At 32.1% G+C, this 12,354-nt stretch overlaps 1 protein-coding gene across 1 annotated transcript; it reads right to left on the bottom strand.

Moving 5' to 3' along the window:
• Positions 1-8,540: 8,540 nt before the first annotated feature.
• Positions 8,541-11,797, bottom strand: LOC139482164 (uncharacterized). Its single transcript, XM_071265865.1, has 2 exons — positions 11,728-11,797; positions 8,541-10,352 (listed from the first exon to the last, which is right to left on the bottom strand). The coding sequence occupies exon 2, from the start codon at positions 10,336-10,338 to the stop codon at positions 8,638-8,640; it is 1,701 nt and encodes a 566-aa protein (XP_071121966.1). The 5' UTR covers positions 10,339-10,352; positions 11,728-11,797; the 3' UTR covers positions 8,541-8,637.
• Positions 11,798-12,354: the final 557 nt, after the last annotated feature.

Consider the following 12,354-nt stretch of genomic DNA (forward strand, 5'->3'; position numbering starts at 1 on the left):
TATAGTTAAACATATTTCTAGAGTTATTGGTTTTTCTTTTTGTCGTGAGAAACATTATACACAAACGTACATCTTTGAAGTCGTTTTTATAACAAAACTCTATATTACATACAGACAAATAAGTCGCACGGAAAAGGGTTTATATACGAGGACAACGAGAAATTGCGACAGCTTGAAAAGGTCATTTAATGATTCCTACGTATCTTCTCAGTCCTTTTGACTATGAAAATCGTGCTTTTTATAATTTCAAGTATTTAATTTCTTATGATTTTTCACTAAATTTTGAATATCAAACTGGCTGCTAGCAGCCGGTTGGATATTGAATATCGAATAACGAATAACGAACCGGCTGCTAACTTCACATACATTCATCAGAATCAAAAGATCGGTATTATTGATGTATGCGTACCTTTTTATAATGTCTTTAATGTTACCAGTTGATAGATATTTTTTAATTGCATAAGACTAATGAAACGTTTGTTACCGTAACTTAGGCATGGGCCGGAAGTATAAAAACACTACATCAATTATTAGGGAGCGACTATTTTGAAACCAATTGAAGTTATGTACTATTTTTTCCATCCTGTTACTGTCCTTCCTGTTACAAAAACAGTGGTAACAGGAGGGACAAAAATGGTAACAGGATAGACATACTTTGTAAGAAAACTCAAAATGTCTCTTACATTATCGCAAATAAATTTTTACACATATTTATTACCGTACGGTATATTAATTCATAAAATGTACATTTGTATTGAGGTATTTCTAGAACAAGTCAAGTGCTACCTTGACTGGTAACAGGATGGACAAAATTATTAATTGTGCAACTATTATTTAGAATTCAGTTGCCGATATTACTGTACAGCTATTATTCAAGCGTGTCATATAGAATACGCATTGTTTCTTTTCAATACTCTTTGAATGCTTACCCTTTGCGAGTTGTACTTAAATGTTTCTTTAGTACCTGAACCTAATTTGGTTCGTTTTGTTCCTTGATGTGTTATTTTGTTCTGCTTGGGTTGTAAAACTATCATCATATTTTGCCAACTTTTGTACTGGTTTCTCATAGACATGATACTTTTTCGTTACAGGCAAATAGAGATACAGACCTTGCGAGACGACAGCAACACTTATGACACAAAAGAATGTCTTTTATTCCAAAAAAAAGGGGGGGGGGTGCACAACATATAAATGTGGGTATATTATACCTCCGGTTGTGGTTTGAACTCCCCTGCCCTATTCATAAAATAACAATGTGAAAATCCCTTCTCCGTCACATATATATTTCACAGCTACCACTATCATACTTAAATGAGATGATATTAGGAGATAAAAATATTAGAACACCAATTTTAGTCTACAGTAGGTGCACATCATTTACGTATGGGTCGACCCATTAATTGATATAAGAATTTTTACACATTGATTTATTGCCTTCTTAAAGTTGCAGGTCATTGATATATTTGCCATTCCAAATATAAATACGCACACCAGCGGCAAATCTGTGTGTATTATTCATTTTTATAATTTTTATAATGACATACCCCCCCCCCCCCTTTTTTTTGGACGCCTCCGTGATTTTCTTTGCCAAAATCATTGAGAGACGCTGCTACAACTTCCAGAATATTGGCTATCATTCCGAATCCAAATAAAATCAGAACCTCTTCGTGAACTTATGGAGATGATCCAAAAATCCAAGAATGACAAGCCTTCAGTGTTAAAATGTGTCAGAAACTAGATACATGTATATCAGAATCATTGACAATAAGAAAAAAATAATTTGAATTTTCGTTCAGTTGTATTGTTGTGTTCTTTAAATTGTCCTCATGTTTTTGAACATATGAAATTAGTTTTGCTTTTTACGCCTATATCTTCAACCTTCTCTAAAACGGTACGATGTGTGGTTGTTTTGGTGATTGGTTAGCCTCCAGTGGACACTTAAATGCATATTCAGGAAGAGAATATGCTAAATAAATAAGAACCAACATGCTGAACTTGGTCTTAAAAGCGGTAGTTCACAGAAAGGCATGTCATCTTATGTACTGATTTTTACGACTTGCGGCAACCAAATCTTACTTCATACTTAGCGAAAAAAAACAAAAAAACACCAATACCAATTTTTCATTTGTTTTTGTTTTGTTTTGTTTGTTTGACCCGGACAGGGTTAATACACGTATAAATGGTTCGTGTATAATGTTTAGATACTTATATCTTTCTCTATGAAATTCAAAATCCAGTTTTTTGTTATTGATTTTCGTGACCCAAATTATGTTTTGTCTCTACTGTTACCACTTTGTCCTCCCTGTTACTGCCTTTGTTCGTTCCTGTTACCCCAAAAAATGTGTAAAATAATTTTTACAATCAACATAACTGATCTATTGACTAAGTTTCCAGTTAGTATAATTGAAAAGGGACATAATAGTAAATTTTCAATGCCACTGTCTCCACAATATTTTTTTAAGAGTGTTTGAAAAATAAGAAATGTGATGATTTTCCTGAACGTACCGACTATCTGCAGATTTGTTTTGAGTAATCTACATATATGATAAATGTAAATGTGATTTCAAATGAACACTGCTATGCAAGTGTGACCCACACTTTTCATGGGATATTTTCTTTTCTATTATCACTTTTGCTATCAGTTTAAAAAAGTAACAGGATGGACAAAATCTGACACAAGCTGGCACACAATTTTAAAATAAAATTTTCTCAGGTGTTGGTAAGATTGCATATTTTGAAAAAATATTAACAAATCAATATGCTATTGGTTTTTTAAATTAATTTGCATTTATTTTAACTTCTTTTTTGGAAAAGTTCAGATTCCGAATTTGTACTTTATTTTGAAATGACTGAAATATGAAATTTGGAGTTTTACCAAGGGAGCTAATAATTAATTAATAACACTGTCTGCTACACAGCATTTCGGGGACTCTCCTTTTGGTATCTTTCCTCCCTCTTTTATAGCTGACTAATCGGGGGGCTTTTCTAATTATTGGGGCATTAGGATGAGTGGATCGTAACCCTTGGCTAGCGAAAATGGGATGACCTATAGTTGTTAATTTCTGTGTCATTTAGTCTCTTGGCAATCATAATACATATTCTTTTATATATAGCGATGTCGTTATTACGATATAGTGATGTCGTTATTACGACATGATATGTCGAAATTACGACATAGCGATGTCGTTATAACGACATGTTATGTCGAAATTACGACATAGCGATGTCGTAATAACGACATGTTATGTCGAAATTACGACATTTACGACATAACATATTTTTTTGAATGGCCCTTATCGGCTTCCGTAATAATATCTTACTCGTATTACATTATTTTTTTCAGATGCCCTTATATATTCAGTGAGACATATGCCGGTTTCTAAAATATTGCTAAGTACGTTACGATTTTGACAATATACTTGCTTTAATTTGTTTTAGTAAAGATTGTAGGACTTTTGAAAACTGCCCTAGTTTGTATATGGATTTCTGTGGAAAAAATTCTACCCTCCGCCTTTTTTTTTTTTTTTAAAGGAAAGTGATTAAAATGTTAATTTGACATCAAAATACATTTTTTTTAAACCATAAGCAAATGTAAGCAAGGGTCTGGAAAGGGAGATATCAGCGCATAATAAGCTGAACGATTAGTAAACATTTTTATTGAAAAAGGTGTTCTGTAAAATTATTTGTTAGGCATGCTTACCATGCTACACTCTGTCTTGTGCTACGTCACTGAAACCTTGATCATGTTTTGTTAGAGTTTAAAACATATTGTTGTGTCCAGAAAATATTACATCCATGAAAGATAATTAAAGATTAAGTAGAGGAAATTTTGGGATTACCGAAATACTTTTCTTCCAATGCTCATCAACTGATTTTTATAGTTCGTTCTTATGTTGTACTGTCCCAGGTTAGGGGGAGGGTTGTGATCCCACTAACATGTTTAACCCCGCCACATTATTTATGTATGTGCCTGTCCCAAGTCAGGAGCCTGTAATTCAGTGGTTGTCGTTTGTTTATGTGTTACATATTTGATTTTCGTTCATTTTTTTTACATAAATAAGGCCGTTAGTTTTCTCGTTTGAATTGTTTTACATTGTCTTATCGGGGCCTTTTATAGCTCACTATGCGGTATGGGCTTTGCTCATTGTTGAAGGCCGTACGGTGACCTATAGTTGTTAATGGTTTTATATGCGCCAATTGTTCTTTGTATTGTGTCTAATACATGATAATCATTATACTATGTTACGTTCTAGTTTTACATACCAATATCAATTTAACCCCAGCTCTTTAAAATAAAAGCATGCATTGATCAATAATTTAAACAATCATAACAAACTTTTACACAGATGAGTAGTACATGTGATGAGCTAATGTATATCATACGGCGACTAGAGAAAGGTTCCGATTTAAGCGTTCCTTATTTAAGTGAAGACTTAAGTAAGTTTATGCACACCACTTAAGAATTTTACTTAACTAAGAAAATTCTTAGTGAAATCTAAGTTTAAGGAATACTTAAGTTAAGATGTTTTATGCATACGGCCCCTGACTTCTGAAAGGCACATCCAAAAATTAACTTTGACATTTAATTTAAGAATTGAATGCTTCTTTTTGTAAATTTATTGGGGTGTAAAAGCGTTGACCGAAGTACATTTTGTATGAAGCGCGGAAGCGCTTCATTCTAAAAATGTACGCACGGTCAACGCTTTTACAACCCTATAAAGTTACAAAAAGAAGCATTCAATACTTATAATTACATTTTTTAGCTATGATCATGAAAACACGAATTTTATATATTTAATTATTTAATTAACCTGTGCACTTTATTGTTGGAGCACGTGTTAAACTGAGTGAAAAGTTGTATTGAGCAATGCAACTGCTTACGGAATAACATGTGATGTGCAGTTAGCCAATCAGAATAAAATATTATAATGAAACATACATCTAATGTAATTATGTGTATATTAACTTCTACGGGTTTAAAAACAATTTGGATTACTCATTGCTTTAAAGTTGTCTTTAAGTATATGTCGTGTGCATAAACTAACTGTATAGCTATAAGTGTGTGAATAATTAGACTTTGGAATAATTCCTAGTGAATGAAACGATCTCTTGTATTGTGTCTAATCTACTACGGCAACAAATGTTTCGACTCGATATTATCTTACTAGAACACACCCGTGATATCGCAGGTCCGTGACTGAATTAAAGTATATAACTATGCGCAAGCCTTATTTTAGTATTAGTATTGTCGTCTGATAAAGTCGTGCCGATTATAAGATACACAGTTTTCTCTGCTTTCAAATCTTTCTGTTTGAACCCGTCGAACTGGAACTTATCAATTATTGATAATATCAATTATTTGGAAAACAAAAGGTCCTGGAATGGAGTACTTTTTAATCAACAGCATTGTATATTAGTTATAAATATTGAATTCTTTGATTCGCTGTTTTACGTCATGCCCGCTAACAAATTGAGACCTGTACCTATACGCCTTATTTTAGTCCAGATTTTTAGTATTCGTATTGTTATTTTAGAAAGTCTAACTGATTAAAATACTACAATAGGTAACAATTTGACAATTAAGTAGTGTCCACCCTGTGCTTTTGACCCGTGTAATACTATATAGCATATTAATCCTGAATACAGCGTTTGGTGGTGCGCCTGTCAGATGCGGAACGTACATATAAGGTAATCGGTGACAGGTGAATATACTATTGGTATCGGTATCGGACTCGACCCGGAACTTCTTAATTATTGGCAATATTAATTACGTGGAAAACAAAAGGGCCTGGAGTGGTGTAATTTTTAATCTACACCTTTGTACTATATTAGTTATATATCAAGTTGATTTTTTTGATTTGTCGTCTTTACGTGATGACGGCTGGCAAATTGGACCTCGTAATTTTAGTATTATAGATATCCAGTACTGCGACGTAACACTTATGGATATTTCTAAATTACTTATTTTATATTTGTATGTTATTGTAGAATATAGATACATATATTGCTATTTTCGAATGTGAGATGTAATAGTTTCTACAACTGTTCTAGATTAATATAGAATTAAGGAGATATGAACGTTAACGTTATTATAATGAATTGGTTTTTTTGCAAAGATAACGATCAACTAGAAAAGTTGAAGAAAATATTACATCTCCCAATCTTAAATATTAACATATTTATTTATATGCTACAATTTTTTTAATCAAGCATATTATAAAACCTATCTTTTTTATATCTTATTTCAAAAAAAATATTCTTTCTTCCTTTTAAATGATTTTATTCCAGGAGATTTGTTGTCTCAGTCTTATTTAAGCCATATCAGATTTTTAGTTTGGGATTTCACTAAGCTCATGCACACTGGTTATAATTCATTAAGTTCGGGGTTTCGTTCTACGAACTACCATAAAACTTTCTAAATTCTTCTAACGTAACTGAGGTTTGGTTAAGAAGTTCGGCTGTACCTGTATTTTTTAAAAATTTCAAATGGAATAGCACATCCTTATCTTTACGGTGATGTTGTTTACCGATCCAGGTAAACATTCAATCATCTACGGTACATTTACTGTATACCAACATCTTGGATTGTACAATATCAGTACACATTCAGTATATATTTTTGTCTATGCAAATTTTGAGACAGATTTGCAATTGATGTGTAAGACCGTTTATTTTCATACTGAAAAACAAGTGATTTATTGCATTATCCAACATGTTCGAACAAATACCAATATTTGTGTTTTTTGAATCAATTTTCAATTTGGACGTCAAGTTAAGAGGAGATAACTCTTATAGTAAAAATTAAATACTGGAATGATTGAGAAACAAGTTCACCATTTTTTCTTTTTTTTTATTAAACATGTTAAAGCATATTATAAAACATATCACGGTCATCTTTGCTCTGACTTTTAATGCATTTTGACACTAAATCAGTTGGAAATTGGATGTGCACTAAGTGATGTATTTGTCTTACATCTACAATGTATGTGTTTTCTTAGTTGTTTTTGGTTTTGAACCTTAAGTAACTGCGAGTACTCTCAGATATATGCCTTGTGTCTTTTTATGCTGCAAGCTTAGGGATGAATTATTATTCTGCTGCGTCCGGTCTGTGTTCAAGTAATATGTTTTTTTTCCGGGTTGTATCGATATTATGAGTTTAGTAATTTTCAACTTATTTTTGATAGTTTGATCTGATGTTATTATGTTACACCACTTTCCAAGGTAGGGAGGAGGGTTGGCGCCTTTAAATTTGGCAAATATTCTGTATTTAACTTTTAATAGATTATGATATACATAAACATATTTAACCATTACAATTTCGTTGTATGCTTGTCCAAAGTCAAGAGCCTGCTCTTTAGTTTTTGTTTTTGAATTAGAGCATTCGTTTTCTCAAATGAATTGTTCTATATTGTGTTTTAGTCGGTACGGGGTTTTCTTATTTTCGAAGGCCGTACGGTTGCCTATACTTGGTTTTAATTAATTGAATTAACTTCATTTGAAATCTGATGGATAGTGGTCTAATTGACAACTATACCACATCTCTCTTTGTTTTCATAAAAAGCAAAATCAAAAAAATACAGAACTCTGAGGAAAATTCAGACAGGAAAGTCCTTTATCATGTTTATCAAATGGCAAAATCAAAAGCTCATACATATCAAACGAATGGATAACAACTGTCATATTTCTAACTTTGTATATGCATTTCATCATGTAGAAAATGGTGGACTAAACCTGGTTTGATAGCTATCCAAACCTCTCATTTGTATGACAGTCGCATACAATTCCATTATATTGACAACGATGGGTGAACAGAACAAACATGCATAATAGGTAAAAATGCCAAAATAGGGCTACAACAGTCAACATTGTATTTTAATCGTATTCAGTATTGAAACAAACAAATATGTAACAAAGAAACACAGAACGACATATAGACAAAGCACATAAGCAAAAGAGAAAGGCACACGTACAAAAATTTACCTCAGCTTAATACCACAATGACGGAATATACAAGTAACGAGCCACGTCAAATGAATATCACAAAAAATACACTAAACAGTAAAACAAATATTCGAAAAGACAAATAAAAGAACACTCTACCACCCTATCATAGTATGAAGACGAAAAACAACGTCGGTACCCAGAATCTATACTTCAATGCCATCGTGTATTATTTGTGAAGTTGATAAGGGATATTTATCAACAAGGTCTTAGGTCTTATGATTTTTTTCAGAAAAAGGACGAGGCGTTTTTTGACATGCCTCTGGTTTATGCTCAGATATGAAAGAAAAATGTAATGTATTATTGAATATAATCAAGGGAAGGCAGTGTTTAAAGGTACAACTTGCTTCATACAAAATTGCATGGAGTTGTTTTTAAAGTGTACTAGAAAAATGTAAGGTTTTATCTAAATACTGTGTAGAACTCGTTCTTTTAAATCATAAAAATCGGTTGAGGTGGTGAAAGCTCTGAATTGTTTATATATACAAAAATACAAAAGAAAGATGTTACAAATAGTTTTTTTTTCATTAATTAATTTAATGAGTTAAAGGTATAGCTTAACTAGACTACATATTTACCATGTTTACGGTGCGAGAACAATCATGATTGAAAATCGGCAGTTTCAATGATTAATTTTCAAACCAAAGTAAAAGTAAATGCCTTATTAGAAAAATTCGAAACCAGTAATTGATTTGTAGTTCTGTTATAATCAAGAGATAAAGGAGTGAAAAGACCATCGCTAGCTGTAGCTACCTCTTTGTAATGTTTTCCATCAGAAGATACAACTACTACATTTGTCGACGATTCTCCTACTACGAACACATTACCATCATTGTCGACAGATATCCCCGCCAGACCGCCGAGGATTCGTTCGTTCTGAAATGTCCATTCTACAGTACCTTGTAGATCATAGCATGTTACGGATTTTGATTGGTAATTTGTATGGTAAATTTTGTCACCAAATGTTGTAACGTAACACAAATCCGGTATTTTATCATCGCGGACCAGATCACTTGTTGAGTTGTTGTGCGGATTGATCAGTTGAATTCCTTTTCCTGCTGCAGAACAAATGAAATTGCCATCTGTCACTGCTATGCCATAATAATACCAATTAACTGGTACTGTTTTCTTCATTTGCTTACTTTGTATGTCGATGATTGTGATACATTTCGCATGTGATCCTCCTGATGTTACAGCAAGTGTGTTGTCGTGACTGATGTACGCTACGTCAAATGCATATGTCGGTGTAATCACTTCAAAATCTTTGGTGCCGTTACAGTTGAATACTCTGACAGCTGAACCATGATTAATGTAAGACGAAAATGCCATTTTACCATCTGGTAACATGCAACAGCCTCTAATGAACTGTCTTTTTATGTTTATAGTTTTATGCAGCTTCAAATTTACATTTTCAACTAACGTAGATGATATGTGCGGCATCATTATTTGGGCTTGTTTGTCTTTCCTCTGTTTTAGGACTACATCGCATGATTTTGTCACAGTTTCTACTTCTCCAAATTTCTTGATATGATTATCCAAATATTGCATGGCAGCATTGGCAGTGTACGAGAGTTCGCAATTTTTAAAGTTTTCGCTGTTTATTAATGATTGCAGAAATTCGTTTTTACTAGCGACTTTTTTTTCTAGCTCCTTCATAAAAATAAATGTCTGAAGATCTGTAGCATGCTGCTTGATATTTTTAATGTTTGTTCGGGATTCATTTATCTCGTTTTCATTTTCCTTCAAAACGTTCAGCATTTCGCGTATTATCTTACTTTCGTTTACTTCAATTTCATTTAACCTTTTTATAATGTCGTCTTGTATTTTGTCTAAATGAGTGTTGATTGTAATCCTCGCTTGTAAGATCTCTTTCTCAATTTGCATTTTCTTTTCGGTTAACCTCTTTAAATTGTGTTCTCTATTATCTTGAATTAGTTGAATATTGTCAGATAGTTCTGATAATGATTGTTCTATTTCGTAAAAGGCATTCGAAACTTTAGTATTTTGAACTACATCAACTAATTTGTCGAAGTCTCGGCATTCCATGTGATTTTCTACAATGCAACTACCACAGCAGAGACATTCATGCTTTTTGCAAAAAAATGTGTACTTCTCATTATGGTTGCCACAAGTTTGAGAGATTTTGACAATATCACGTGGTATTTTCTGGTACTCACTTATTGGTAGAGTGTCATGTTTTCGTGTTCCCTTTGACCGACTATGGTGGTCTTTGCATTCTGAACAAAGCCCTTCGTCACATTCAAAACACCAGATTGTGGATGGTTTGGTAATATTGCTTTGATCGCAAACACCACATAAGGGTGTCGATGATGCCATGATAAACAGTATAACTGAAAACAAAATAAAACAAGTACAATGTATAACAATTAGGTATTCTATAATAACTAAATATACATGTATTTCATCATCAATTAGGGTATTCTATTAAATTGTCTTGTCCATTTTATCGAATAAAAATCTCAAGACACTTGGCTAAATATGACTCCGTTTTTTTATTTTTTTAAAATGACGTTTAAAGGGGTATTTGTTTAAGAAACAAATTGATTAACCTTTGCCATTTCATAAATAGAAACTTCTGAGAAGCTGACACGTTCAACTCACAAATATATCATTTTAATATGCATTTCCCATTATCACTAATCAGCTATTTTCATTAGAGTTAATCAGTTTCACCTCCTTCAATATCTCTGTTTCTACAATAGTTTACCACAATGAGCCAAAATCAAATCAATTAGAAACAATGATTGTCAGTCATTCTGAAAAAAAGATTCATTAGGTACTTTTGTGTCAATCTGAGCTATTTTTATATTTGTGGTTTGATGAACACTTTCCCTATGCACAGTTACTAAATATTCGGAACACTTTTCAAAATAATACTAGTAGACAAAAAAAACCCCATAATAAATTGATTAACACTGTTGATTTAAGGGTAATAACTCATATTATGAATCAAATGACAACCATCATAACTGCAGACGTTTGACTGTTATGTATTATGTATTTTGCTTATTTATTTTGCTGCTAACAACTTCTCCTTATTTATCAGTGTTGATGAAATTACAAGCAAAACCTATAAACCTCACACATTGTCATTCAAAGGCACAACCCCAAGTACAAAATCGATTGAGAATTTATTTCACTCTGATTATTTTGAACGTATTGGTTTGAGTTTTGCTGGTTAATGTATGTGTCTCTCATATTATACTTTTCAATATAGTTGCCAAAAACAATTGATCTATTACGGTCCATTACTCCAAAAGAGGTGGACATGTTTTTTAGCAAATAAAAGCAGATACTTTTGTTGTGTGGCTAATTTTTGCAATAAAACATATAAAAAGCTCCGTTAATATTTAAGAAAACAATGATATACACCAAAAAAGTAAACAAACCTATGACAAAATCAATTCAAAAGGTTAAGACAATTTTATAAAAACGAGTATATGTCCCATAATAATGTTACTTGTTATCAAATGCACGAGATGAGTTATGAAAATGTCGACGTTTATCAAAAATATTTCCAACTATGACAATTGTTCACGAAATCTAGCCGATTATATTTGATGACAATTATCTCCCTTTTACATGTTGTATAATAATCTTGAACACACTATCTAATCAAACAAACATTAGACATATCTACCACAAAAATATTTTATGTCGTTAATAAACATGTTAAATGAACATAATATTACAAAACATACATACGAAGTTATTACTTTAAAGGAGTAAAACGACTGTAAAAAGTGAACTTCCACCAGGAAGGTAAACACCAGGTAAATGTATCACATGACTTGTTATGACGTTTATCTCTGTAATATTTATATAATTATCAAGTGATATTCGCGGTATATTCAAATCACGAACATCTTAATGGTAAAATATAGATTTGGGCGAATTATCAGAATAACGAAAACCGCCACTTTATTTAATTGATATAAAACTTTATAAATATAAACATACGTTAATGAACTGGGTTCATAAGATGAAAAATCAAAGATTTGCATGGATCTTGAACTATTATACCAGCCAAATTGTTAACAGAAAACTGACGTCATTCTCATTTGACTATAAGAATGTCTCCAAGACATACAATTGCAAGGTATGACATATGCACATATATGTTAGGTGTGAATTATATAATTACCAAGTAAGAAAAAAAACAGAATTTAGATTGATACCTTGTACAAAGTAAGTTAAATAGTTACAACATAACAGGATTCAAAACTCTTTAAAAACAATTTATTCCCCGTGTAAAATAAAATATGAATAACTCAATAGATGTGTATTGAATAAATGATATGTTTACTTTAAACGAGAAATTGTTCGACATTA

Source organism: Mytilus edulis, chromosome 7 (assembly GCF_963676685.1).
Source record: "Mytilus edulis chromosome 7, xbMytEdul2.2, whole genome shotgun sequence".
Taxonomy (NCBI): Eukaryota; Metazoa; Mollusca; class Bivalvia; order Mytilida; family Mytilidae; genus Mytilus; species Mytilus edulis.